This window comes from Gouania willdenowi, unplaced genomic scaffold (assembly GCF_900634775.1).
Source record: "Gouania willdenowi unplaced genomic scaffold, fGouWil2.1 scaffold_120_arrow_ctg1, whole genome shotgun sequence".
Taxonomy (NCBI): domain Eukaryota; kingdom Metazoa; phylum Chordata; class Actinopteri; order Blenniiformes; family Gobiesocidae; genus Gouania; species Gouania willdenowi.
Genome location: NW_021144868.1, coordinates 584,439 through 597,086, shown reverse-complemented (window position 1 = coordinate 597,086; position 12,648 = coordinate 584,439). Strand labels below are relative to the sequence as shown.

The window sequence follows — 12,648 nt, the reverse complement described above, 5'->3', positions numbered from 1 at the left end:
AATCAAATTAAAAATAAACATTTGAAATGACCAAATGACTCCAAAATATCAGATACACACACTCGGGGTATTTGGAACCCGTCGACCAAGTTTCAGGTTGAACTCGCACCGTGTCGGGGAGATATTTGCTCCACACACACACACACACACACATCCACACAGACCTCCCTTGAATTATAGTATAGACTAGTACAGTGCATTCATGCGGGAGCATAAGGGGTATAATTGCGTATTTTTGTATCTTTCTGTTGTGTTTTTGTGCATCTTTTGTCTAATTATTGTTTTTGTTACTCATTTTTATATATTTTTTGTTTGATGTATTTTTCTGTAATGTATGTTTTTGGAGCCTTTTTGTATATTTTTATGCATTTCGGTTGTCATTTTGTGTACTTGTATAAATGTTTAGTTTTATTTTACTCATTTAGTATATTTTTATTATAAATACTGTGTGTGTGTTTACATTGTAGCTGCTAGCATCTTTCTTAGCACATAGAAAAATATAAGAACCCGTTGACCGAGTTTCAGGTCGAACTCACACAGCGTCGGGGAGATATTTGCTCCACACACACTCACACACACACACAGACCTCGCTTGCTTTTATAGGTAGATAATTAGAAGTAGACAGATGTATAGACAATAACAGAGGAAATGCAAAAGCTTTCATTAGTCTTTATTGACAATGAATAAAAGGAGAAGCTGATCAACATCTACACTGCTAGAGCGTTCACGTCCACACGACAGATGTTTCTCTATCAGTGTGTTTTAAGTGTTGCTTCTGCTGGTTGCTCTGCGTTTGGAGGCTCGGTTCTTCCTTTGAACCTTGGAACGAGGAACATCTGGGTGTGGCATTAAGATGGGACTCTGACTGAGGTGGGCAGAGTTGTGACGTTTGCGAATGGGGCTGAGACTGTTGTAGGCAGGGCTCAGACGCCTGTGGGCGGGGCCTTTGAGGCTGATGATGGTGGATGTGTTGTGTGGAGTTTGTTGGATGTGAACAAGACCTTGAGGATCAGCTGAAGTTAAGACTTTCTTTCTTTCCTCAACAGAGTCAACACCTTCATCTTCAACAAGAAAAACATCACATCAACATTTAAAAGCATGTATTTTATTGGTGAACTTTTTACAAAGCAGGAGTTTTAAAGCCTCGCAGTGTGTGATCACTAGAGGGAGCTGAATGTGTGAGTAAATGTACATTGGTTTGATTTGAAGGTCTAATGGCTTCATGGTTAGTTAAGTTTGAAGTTCTTACCATCAAGCAGCTCAGAGCTGGAGCTGACGGTGTCTGCAACAGATGAACACGAGTGTTTGTGAACAATGGCTGAATAAAAGATGATAAAGTCTCACCATTGTTGACGTCTGCGTCCACCAGGAGGAACGACAAAGACAGCAGAAGAACAATTGTCCTGCACACAGACATTCCTCTTAGTTCACAGCACAACTTTAAGTCAAGGACACACACTGGTTCACAGGTCACCCTACAGGTGGCGCTGCTGCAAGAACAATCAACAGTTCAATTTTGATCAAAGAAATTCATTTTCATATTTAGGATGGAACCAATCAGGATGTCAAACAAACCAAAGGCTCGTACCTGTGGAACATGGTGCACATCAACCAGGTGAGTGTCAGGACGTGGATGCTGCTCTCACGGCACTGCTGCAGGTTTTTATGTCCACCCAAATGTCACCCACACACACACACACAGTGTGCATATATATGCACACACACAGTGTGTGTGTGTGGGTGTGTGTGGAAGTCCGTTTCAGGTTTCTATCTTAATGTCAGACGGGACGACAACCACTGACTGTGACATACAATGGACACTTCTTTGGTTCTTTAGACCTTTAACATCCTTTAAACACCTTCAAAAACACACACACAGTTGCACCTTTAAGTCCAAGGGAAGGTAATAATATTAGTGTGTGTGTGTGTGTGTGTGTGTGTGTAAAAACAGTTGAAACACTGTTTTTCTCGCGGTCTGAAGTTAAATCAGACTAAACCTCTCCTGTTTCAGGTCAGTTAGAATTACCACAATTATTTCATTTTGCTAATGCCACAATAATGAGAGAGAATTTTTCTGTGTGTATGTGTGTCAAAGCTGCTTCTGTCTAAAACATTTCTAGTGTAAATGGAGAATCCTGAAAGCTTCATTCAGCTGAAACTCAATAAGGTCAGATTTACATGTTTCTAAGGTTTCTGTTCTTGGAAAAAAACCTGGAAAGATTCAGGGGAGCATGAGTAGGATGGATCTACTTTATCCATATTTGTGTAAACCGATGATCTAAGGAGACCAAACAGATCCTGACAGTCACAACTGAAGTGAAAAAAGTCCTAGAAGTGGTTGGCCAGACATTTACAAACATACTAACCATTTTTATTTCTTATTTAAAAATGATCCTCATTGTGTTCACCATGGTCACTTAGGCTGAATCACCATGGTAACTTAGTCTGGTCTGGACCAGGTTATGAAGTGGATCAGATCTGATCAGTACTAAAGCCCTGCCTGAGTCCTGACCAATCAGATCTCTTGTAAAATGAGCTGCCCATTGTTAGTAGATCCTGATTGGTGCAGATCTGACAGCTGAGTTTATTATTAAAGGTTTAATTCATCCTTTCATTTGGTGATGACATCACTTAGGAAATATATGTATTTACATTTGATGTATTGATCTCCAGTCAGCTGATGAAACACCAACATTATTATTATTATTATTATTATTATTATTATTATTATTCACTCATACTCTCTAGTGAGGCTGATACTAGTGTGTGTACATGATAAATTGAATAGAAACATGTGCTGTAATCAAGTGAAACTGTCCATTTATCATGCCAATAATTAATATTCATCATAATTAACAGTGACATCACTTCCTGTCTGTGTTCTTTTCTTCCTGATTTTTCTCTTGTTTTTGGTTTGAATTACAGATTTTAATTCTTCATATTTTTATAGAAATATTCCTCAATAGTGACGTAAGTTGCTCCACAGTTTCTCTCTGACTGTGATTGGTCTGATGCTGCTAACTCCGCCCCCTGTCACACGTAGCCAGGCTGAAATCACCAGGCTCACGTATTTATTAGGTAGGATATCCAGATATACTAATCCAGATATACTAATCCAGATATACTAATCCAGGATATACTAATCCAGGATATACTAATCCAGATATACTAATCCAGGATATACTAATCCAGCTTCAGAGTACAGGTCCAAAGTGTACATGTAAATAGTATGTAAATTAAATTGTCCTTATTAAATATCATTATATATGCATATTAAAGAAGATATTTATTTTTACTTTAAACAAAAACTAAATAAATATTAAAGTGTTTTCCTTCTGAATAACTTCATCACTAATAAATGCTTTTATAAGATCAATCATTGGCTGCATAAATAAATCCTTTAAAAATCTTTTCTAACATCTGAGTCCAAAAGATTCTAACAGACTGTGATCATGTGATCATTTCCTCCTAATGAAGGAAACTCACACCAGCTTTTATTGATTAGGTCTGACACGTGAACATGAGTTAAAACGTAGAGATGATGATCAGAGCTTCTGAAACACAAACACCAAGTAGATACCTGTAGAGATCAGAGCAGTGTTAGCACACACACACACACACACACACACACACACACACACACACACACACACACACACACACACACACACACACACACACACACACACACACACACACACACACACACACACACACACACACACACACACACACACACACACACACACACACACACGCACACACACAAAACACTCACTTGCTGCTTCCCACTCAGATCTGCTCAGCGTTCCCTGAAAAGATGAAACTAGAATGAGATCAAACAGTCTGCAGCTCTAACTCACTCTCTCTCTCTCTCACCACTGGGAGCTTCACTCCTTCTCTGCCACAGTGCTCTTGAGCATGGTCGTACTCAGAGCTGCTGTCAATGTTCTGACACCCTCCGTCTGCGGGAAAACTCTGAAACGACACAAAGTGGAGGCTTGACGTGGTTCTGATGGATTTATATCATGTTACATAAAAGATGAGATAACTTTAATTATTACTGATATTAGCAGGATTTATTTAACTGGAACTGTTTGCGGTGACTGTTTCTGCACTGAAACGTGTTAACAGAAATCAGCTGCAGTGAATGTTGACACAAAACACAGCAGAGATGGAAAAATGCTCCAGTTAACTTTTCTAGTATAAGAAAATCATTGAAATAAAACAATATTAAAGTGTGTGAGCGAGAGAGAGAGTGTGTCTGGTGTGACACGCTGTGGTGGAGAGAGTCGCTGTGTCTATGTTCCTCTACATGTTTTCACTAGAACTCTCTCAGACCTGCTGAGTCATCACACAGGGATGGAACAAGTGATGACTCAGCACTACTCAGGAGCTCAGACCTGCCAGGTCATGTTTTCCATGAACAGATAAGATCAAAGTTAAAAGAACTAATGGAACGGACACGTTAAATTAGGGGAAAAAATAACATTAGGTTTTAAAGTTTAGTAAAGTGTATTTTTATTAGTTTATTTTTCTACATTATTAATGTTTGTGCAGCAAACACAAAAGTCCACCTGCCTCTATTAGCGCTGCTATGTTAGCCTTTATTTACCATCTTAGTGACTTTGATGATCAACATTACTTTGACCTTTTTAAACATCTGATACTGACATTTATTTATAAATACTTTTACCTCCATGGCGTTCATCTTCATCATGAGGCTGCGATGATGATCTTTCTTCACTTTCTCTTCAAAGAACTCAGAGAATCTTTGTTTCATCACCAAACGCATGTTGTAGCGCTTTGCCATGCTGACACACACACACACACACACACACACACACACACACACACACACACACACACACACACACACACACACACACACACACACACACACACACACACACACAGAGTCAGTGTGTGTGTGTGTGTGTGTGTGTGCAGTGACAGATCTGTGGTCTTACTGTTCCAGCAGAGGGAAGTAAACCAGGAACTCAGGGACGTTGACCACCTGGTCCAGACTGAAGTGGTACTGACACCCAAACAGAGGATAAGAACCTTTGGACGGGAACGACACCTGGAACACGTCGTTCCCAAACGTCAGATCGTCAGTAGCCTCCAGACGTTTGCTGTGAACATGTGAACCACAGGTTTACAACCATCGTACTGACATCTGTCTGTAGTTACACAAGTTCAAAGGTATCTGGTGTGGTCCCTATGAAGAACCAATAGTGTGTAGTGCTTAGTTCACTGATGGAAAGGTTAAACCATGTGATCAGATGCTATTTTCCTCATGAGCGCCCAACATTAGCGGGGTGTGACCCTGGGTTTCTACTGGATGTGTATCTGCACTGAAACTGCTCCGCTGTGTGACTTCAGCACAATCTGCAGTCCATCATTCTCCACCACCTCCGTTTGATGCTCATCTGTTGCAGCAACGACTCAGGAGATAACGATAATTCACGTTTAATTGCGCAATACATATGTGTGATTCAACCATGAATAAATGCAATATTTATATGTGAAATAGGATTTTAAAAGTGCTCGGATCGGGCCAACCACGGTATCAATGGAAGGGTCTGGTTCCCCCAAGTCGGAATATTTGCTTGGTTTTCAGTCCAAACGGGCCCGTTGGAGGTCCCGGAAAGTCGATGTTTTCTTCCTTGAATACGTAGTATTTTATTTTGAAAATAATCAGGATATTTTATTCTGTGTCTATGTACTACTTCCTGTCCCGCACGGGCTTATTTTTGTTAACTTGCTGCAGCACAGCTCCAGCAGAAATAGAAGTGCTGCGTATTTGCTGCAGAGGGCAGCAGCATGACTCAGCAGTTACAGTGCTGTGCTGTGCTGGAGCAGATTCGCATGCAGTGGAAATTGACATATTGACTTTAAAGGTGCAGTCCGCAACTCTCAGATCCCTCCCCCCTCCCTCCCTGCTGCTCTCTTGCTCTGCCTCCAAACTTTCCAAAGTCCCTCCCTCAGAGGTGCTAACAAGCTAACGTTAGCACGACAGCAACATCACAATAATATAACATGCTCTGTTAAAATCATATTACTGCAGCACTTCTCTCTCTATGTGCACACACCTCAGCAGCAGCAACAACACAGTGTCACTTACAGCAGCCACACGGAGGCTGCTGCACACACATGAACAACACATGCACCACATAGTTCTAGTGTAACAATTATAAACCAAACATAATGTAAATCAAGCAGCAGTAATTACCTTCAGAAAAGTCACCAACTCCATCTTCTGCTCCTCCAGACCATACACTGTCTACAGCCCCAGGAAAGGGGCGGGGCCTGTGAGCAACAGCTGTCAGACAGCCCATCAAACACAATCCTGGCTCTGATTGGTTCTTTTTGCTCAATCGCAGTGCATTCTGGCAATCTGCCACAGGAGCAGCAGGGGGCGGGGCTCAATGAGCATGTTTTTTCACACAAAGTACTACTTTGATGTAAAGCTGTCCTTAAATAGTGACAGCTTTAGCAAATATGACAAAAAGTCACTTTTATAAGAGTTGCAGACTGCACCTTTAAGGTAAACCAATCAGCTGTTACGTATCCAGTAGAAACCCAGGGTGACAGAGAATATTATCGCCTGTATATTAGCGGCCAAACACAACGGTGTAAAAAACGATAGATGCCCGTTTAGATGCCTGAACAAAACCACCGGAACACAATGAAACATAGGAAAATTATAATAATCACAAAATAAAAAATAATAAAAATAACACAAACACTGGCTAATGAATGTTTCTGTGTTTTTTCAGTGTAACAGATGCATTAAATTGATCAATAGGATCAAATGATATTTAATATGCTAGCTACAGATAGCATTGTGGCTTCATTATTTGTGAATATTGGACCAAAGCATTTCATGTAATTTAAATAAAGTTAGCCTGAATTAAAAGCCTGAAAGTGGAAGTAAAATATATATTTTTAACACCTCATTGGATAGATATTGTCGTGTATAGTGTGTATCTATAGTGTGTAGTGTGTATCTATAGTGTGTAGTGTGTATCTATAGTGTGTAGTGTGTATCTATAGTGTGTAGTGTGTATCTATAGTGTGTAGTGTGTATCTATAGTGTGTAGTGTGTATCTATAGTGTGTAGTGTGTATCTATAGTGTGTAGTGTGTATCTATAGTGTGTAGTGTGTATCTATAGTGTGTAGTGTGTATCTATAGTGTATAGTGTGTATCTATAGTGTGTAGTGTGTATCTATAGTGTGTAGTGTGTATCTATAGTGTATAGTGTGTATCTATAGTGTATAGTGTGTATCTATAGTGTATAGTGTGTATCTATAGTGTGTAGTGTGTATCTATAGTGTATAGTGTGTATCTATAGTGTATAGTGTGTATCTATAGTGTGTAGTGTGTATCTATAGTGTGTAGTGTGTATCTATAGTGTGTAGTGTGTATCTATAGTGTGTAGTGTGTATCTATAGTGTATAGTGTGTATCTATAGTGTGTAGTGTGTATCTATAGTGTGTAGTGTGTATCTATAGTGTGTAGTGTGTATCTATAGTGTATAGTGTGTATCTATAGTGTGTAGTGTGTATCTATAGTGTGTAGTGTGTATCTATAGTGTGTAGTGTGTATCTATAGTGTGTAGTGTGTATCTATAGTGTGTAGTGTGTATCTATAGTGTGTAGTGTGTATCTATAGTGTATAGTGTGTATCTATAGTGTGTAGTGTGTATCTATAGTGTATAGTGTGTATCTATAGTGTGTAGTGTGTATCTATAGTGTGTAGTGTGTATCTATAGTGTGTAGTGTGTATCTATAGTGTGTAGTGTGTATCTATAGTGTGTAGTGTGTATCTATAGTGTATAGTGTGTATCTATAGTGTATAGTGTGTATCTATAGTGTGTAGTGTGTATCTATAGTGTATAGTGTGTATCTATAGTGTATAGTGTGTATCTATAGTGTGTAGTGTGTATCTATAGTGTATAGTGTGTATCTATAGTGTATAGTGTGTATCTATAGTGTGTAGTGTGTATCTATAGTGTGTAGTGTGTATCTATAGTGTATAGTGTGTATCTATAGTGTATAGTGTGTATCTATAGTGTGTAGTGTGTATCTATAGTGTGTAGTGTGTATCTATAGTGTATAGTGTGTATCTATAGTGTGTAGTGTGTATCTATAGTGTGTAGTGTGTATCTATAGTGTATAGTGTGTATCTATAGTGTATAGTGTGTATCTATAGTGTGTAGTGTGTATCTATAGTGTGTAGTGTGTATCTATAGTGTATAGTGTGTAGTTACATGAGTTCAAAGGCATCTGGGGTGTATCTATAGTGTGTAGTGTGTATCTATAGTGTATAGTGTGTATCTATAGTGTATAGTGTGTATCTATAGTGTGTAGTTACATGAGTTCAAAGGCGTCTGGGGTGTATCTATAGTGTATAGTGTGTAGTTACATGAGTTCAAAGGCGTCTGGGGTGTATCTATAGTGTGTAGTTACATGAGTTCAAAGGCGTCTGGGGTGTATCTATAGTGTATAGTGTGTATCTATAGTGTATAGTGTGTATCTATAGTGTATAGTGTGTATCTATAGTGTGTAGTTACATGAGTTCAAAGGCATCTGGGGTGTATCTATAGTGTATAGTGTGTAGTTACATGAGTTCAAAGGCATCTGGGGTGTATCTATAGTGTATAGTGTGTATCTATAGTGTATAGTGTGTAGTTACATGAGTTCAAAGGCATCTGGGGTGTATCTATAGTGTATAGTGTGTATCTATAGTGTATAGTGTGTAGTTACATGAGTTCAAAGGCATCTGGGGTGGTCCCTATGAAGAATCCTCCAGGCTTTAGTTGATCACAGGCGTTTTTCAGCATCGTTTCTGCTTTTTGTTCATTTTCAAATGAATAATGAAACACAAACTGACAACTACACACGTCAAACAGCTGAGAACTCTGAATCTTCTCTGACAACAGCTCCTACAAAACATTCATAAACAATAACATTAATAAACATAAACAGGTCCTAATAAACATTCATAAATATTCATAAAGTTCTAAGTCGTACCTTGGAACAATCGGCCGTAATAAATTCAGCGCTAAAGATTTTCTCGTTGAAGTGACTTTTCTTCTTCATTTCTTCGTAGCGGCTCTGACACTGATCTACAGATACCGCTGCAATGTCTGACAGTAGAGGACACACTTTAGTGTTCACACACACACACACACACACACACACACACACACACACCTGCACACACGAGGTGAGTGATTCCTCCTCTCCTCCACTTCAACAGATCTCCTCCTTTTCCACATCCAAGATCTAACACAGAGACCTGCTGAGAGCCCCCCTCCCTCACCTGGTCCAGGACCTCACCTGGACACACACACATTTATCAACTGTTGGTACATTCAGATCTCAGTGTACAATCAAATTCACACAAATGTCAGGATTAATCAATAGTGACGTGATCGTATAGAATATTTGAAGGCGTAACATGTTAATGATGATCAAATTCATCCATTTATCATCATCATAGTCCAATGGTGGTTCATGCAGATTAACGTTTGTTCCCCAGAAGTGATCAGTTAAATGATGAAACCTATTGAACTGTAAGACGTTTAAATAATCTTATTATTATTATTATCAACATATAGAAACTCATTAAAGCATGTTAGTGGATTATCTCTCACTAAACTAGTAGATTAAGAGATAAAAGCAGATTTAGTAACACACAGCGTTAACCTCATGGTTCAGTTATATTAATATTAATATATTAATATCCAACCATGTGGAAATAGAGAAAATGAGTTTGAAATAAAAATGAAATAAATAAATAAAATCCTCTTAAACTTATTTTTTTGTAATAATTTAAATTAATGAATTAAATATAACTTTAGGACATATGATTGTGCAGTGATGAGTGAAAAATGAGAAATTGATTTTTGGAGTATGAGCTAGGATGATAAATTTAACGTTACACAACAACAATGAAGAAAGCTATTTTTGTGATATTACTATGAATTTATGGATTTATTTTTAAGCTTTGAGTTTCTCCTATCTGTAAATATTATGTATAAACTCAGCTAATTATGATGATGGCAGAGGGAAAGAGAAGTTAGAAGTCCTAAGTTTAAAATAGGCCAACAATGTTAAATAATGCAGTTATTGACACCAAAACTTCCAGTGATGTCAAATGATTTCAACAAACCACCAGTGACTTGTAACCCTAACCCTTCGCTGTGATTGGTCAGATACCAATGTTTATAAATCACAGTTGGTCCTCACATCTACATACGTTTACACACAAGGTTGATAAATAAGGTCCTGAGTGTGTGATTCATATTAACCAATCAGAGGGTGATTCATATTAACCAATCAGAGGGTGATTCATATTAACCAATCAGAGGGTGATTCATATTAACCAATCAGAGGGTGATTCATATTAACCAATCAGAGGGTGATTCATATTAACCAATCAGAGGGTGATTCATATTAACCAATCAGAGGGTGATTCATATTAACCAATCAGAGGGTGATTCATATTAACCAATCAGAGGGTGATTCATATTAACCAATCAGAGGGTGATTCATATTAACCAATCAGAGGGTGATTCATATTAACCAATCAGAACGCTCTTCAGCCAGTTGTTGAAGTTCCTCATGAAGACGATACGACTCTGACTACGAGCCTGAAGACCCACTTCCTGGAGACAGTTGTAGTGACGAGCCACCTTCGCACTGTGATCACACACCTGAACACACACACACACAATCACACACAGACACACAACGTGTTCATCTGACACTCCATAACCATGGAGACGGTTATTCACCTCTTCTTCACGTTTCCTCTTCAGTCCTTCCATCACAACACACTGAAACACACACACCACACACACACACACACACACACACACACACACACACACACACACACACACACACACACACACACACACACAGAGGAAGAACCAAGACTAAAGTTAGGCTGAGCAGAGCAAATCTGAGCCTGGAGCAGTACCAGGAGCTTATTGGATTACATCGTGGGATTATCTGAGAGCAGGGACATCTGTTGTCGGCTAACAGTTGCTAACCGCTCGGTCACCAGTTAACACGGGCACCAACTCACCCAGGAAACCTAAATCCGCTGCTGATGAACTGTGAAACTTGTGCTGATTCTCCGCCACCGAGGTTGTAAACGTTCGTCTATAAACATAAACTATGGGTTCAGAACGCGTTCATTAACTATATTTACTTAAATCTAAGCTTTGATAAGATCGACGCGCTCTGTACGGCCTGCGCCTGCGCACAATGACCAGACTGACATCCCGGAACGTTCGTCACAAAAAAGCGCCGGAAGTGAGGACATTTTCTTTTATAAATCTTTATTAACAATATTTTTAGTAATTTGTTTTGTTTTTTCTTTAGCACGTGAGCACACAAAAACTTTTAGTAATATGTTGCATTCTACATTGTTTTAATTAATTAATTAATTAATTAAAACAAAGACTTCCCATCACTAGAGTTTAATCACAAATCCAGTTGGTTTAAAGTTGATGGATAAAAAGATTTTTGAACATCTGTATTTTAATTTTGGCAAATGTATTTATTCATTAATGCAGATATTTAAAAACGAATCCATGTTTGTCACATTTTGTGAATGAATAAATAGATATTTAGCAGGTAACAATAGACTGGCTGAAGACCTGAACATCTTCTACTGCAGGTTTTCACACCCACCCCCCAGCTCATTAGCATCAGCCCATCACCTGGACTCTGCCCTTCCTGCTTCTCATACCGTCCTTTGAGAGGCTGGTGCTGAGTCAACTGAGGGACATCACAGGACCCCTGCTGGACCCCCTGCAGTTTGCCTATCGGGCAAACAGGTCAGTAGAGGATGTAGTCAACATGGGACTGAACTACATCCTGCACCACCTCCACTCCCCAGGGACCTACGCTAGGATCCTGTTTGTGGATTTCAGCTCTGCGTTCAACACCATCATCCTGGACATCCTTCACCAGAAACTCACCCAGCTCACAGTGCCGGCCTCCACCTGTCAGTGGATCACCAACTTCCTGTCTGACAGGAAGCAGCAAGTAAGGCTGGGAAGCATCACATCCAGCACCCGGTCACTCAGCACTGGTGCCCCCCAGGGGTGTGTTCTCTCCCCACTGCTATTCTCCCTCTACACCAATGACTGCACCTCAGGGGACCCCTCTGTGAAACTCCTGAAGTTTGCAGACGACACCACCGTCATCGTCTCATCAGGGATGGGGACGAGTCTGCCTTCAGACGGAGGTGGAACAGCTGGATCTCTGGTGCAATCAGAAACATCTGGAACTGAACCTGTTCAAGACTGTGGAGATGACAGTGGACTTCAGGAGAAATCTAACGTGGACTCCTTCAGGTTCCTGGGATCCACAATCTCACAGGACCTGAAGTGGACCTCCCACATAGATACAACCAGGAAAAAGGCACAGCAGAGGATGTACTTCCTGTATCAGCTGAGGAAGTTCAACCTGCCCCAGGAGCTGCTGACCATGTTCTACACCTCCATCATTCAGTCTGTTCTGTGCACCTCCATCACTGTCTGGTTTGGATCTACAACCAAACTAGACAGACACAGACTACAAAGGATAGTCAGGACTGTAGAAAAGATCATTGGTGTTG

General features: G+C 39.7%; 1 protein-coding gene across 5 annotated transcripts; it reads right to left on the bottom strand.

The window, feature by feature from the left end:
• Positions 1-652: 652 nt before the first annotated feature.
• rnmt (RNA (guanine-7-) methyltransferase) lies at positions 653-11,311 on the bottom strand. Of its 5 annotated transcripts, XM_028440947.1 has the most exons (13): positions 11,107-11,311; positions 10,600-10,852; positions 9,225-9,350; positions 9,042-9,157; positions 8,775-8,953; positions 4,972-5,136; positions 4,698-4,815; positions 3,881-3,979; positions 3,780-3,813; positions 1,590-1,860; positions 1,346-1,404; positions 1,251-1,283; positions 653-1,062 (listed from the first exon to the last, which is right to left on the bottom strand). In XM_028440947.1, the coding sequence occupies exons 2-10, from the start codon at positions 10,841-10,843 to the stop codon at positions 1,853-1,855; spliced, it is 1,089 nt and encodes a 362-aa protein (XP_028296748.1). In that variant the 5' UTR covers positions 10,844-10,852; positions 11,107-11,311; the 3' UTR covers positions 653-1,062; positions 1,251-1,283; positions 1,346-1,404; positions 1,590-1,852. The 5 variants fall into 5 exon arrangements, with proteins under 5 accessions (XP_028296748.1, XP_028296747.1, XP_028296746.1 ...); XM_028440946.1 differs by lacking the exons at positions 653-1,062; positions 1,251-1,283; positions 1,346-1,404; positions 1,590-1,860 and adding an exon at positions 3,444-3,581; XM_028440945.1 differs by lacking the exons at positions 653-1,062; positions 1,251-1,283; positions 1,346-1,404; positions 1,590-1,860 and having other exon boundaries at positions 3,444-3,813; positions 10,600-10,729; positions 10,811-10,852.
• Positions 11,312-12,648: the final 1,337 nt, after the last annotated feature.

What these genes read in the sequence shown, in the direction of transcription:
- rnmt (XM_028440944.1), bottom strand. Translation starts at nt 10,843, where the DNA reads ATGGAAGGACTGAAGAGGAAACGTGAAGAAGAGGTGAATAACCGTCTC. An exon ending in TGAAGATGAACGCCATGGAG is followed by an intron (nt 3,980 to 4,697) that starts GTAAAAGTATTT and finishes GTGTCGTTTCAG; the next exon opens with AGTTTTCCCGCAGACGGAGG. An exon ending in AAGGAGTGAAGCTCCCAGTG is followed by an intron (nt 3,814 to 3,880) that starts GTGAGAGAGAGA and finishes TCATCTTTTCAG; the next exon opens with GGAACGCTGAGCAGATCTGA.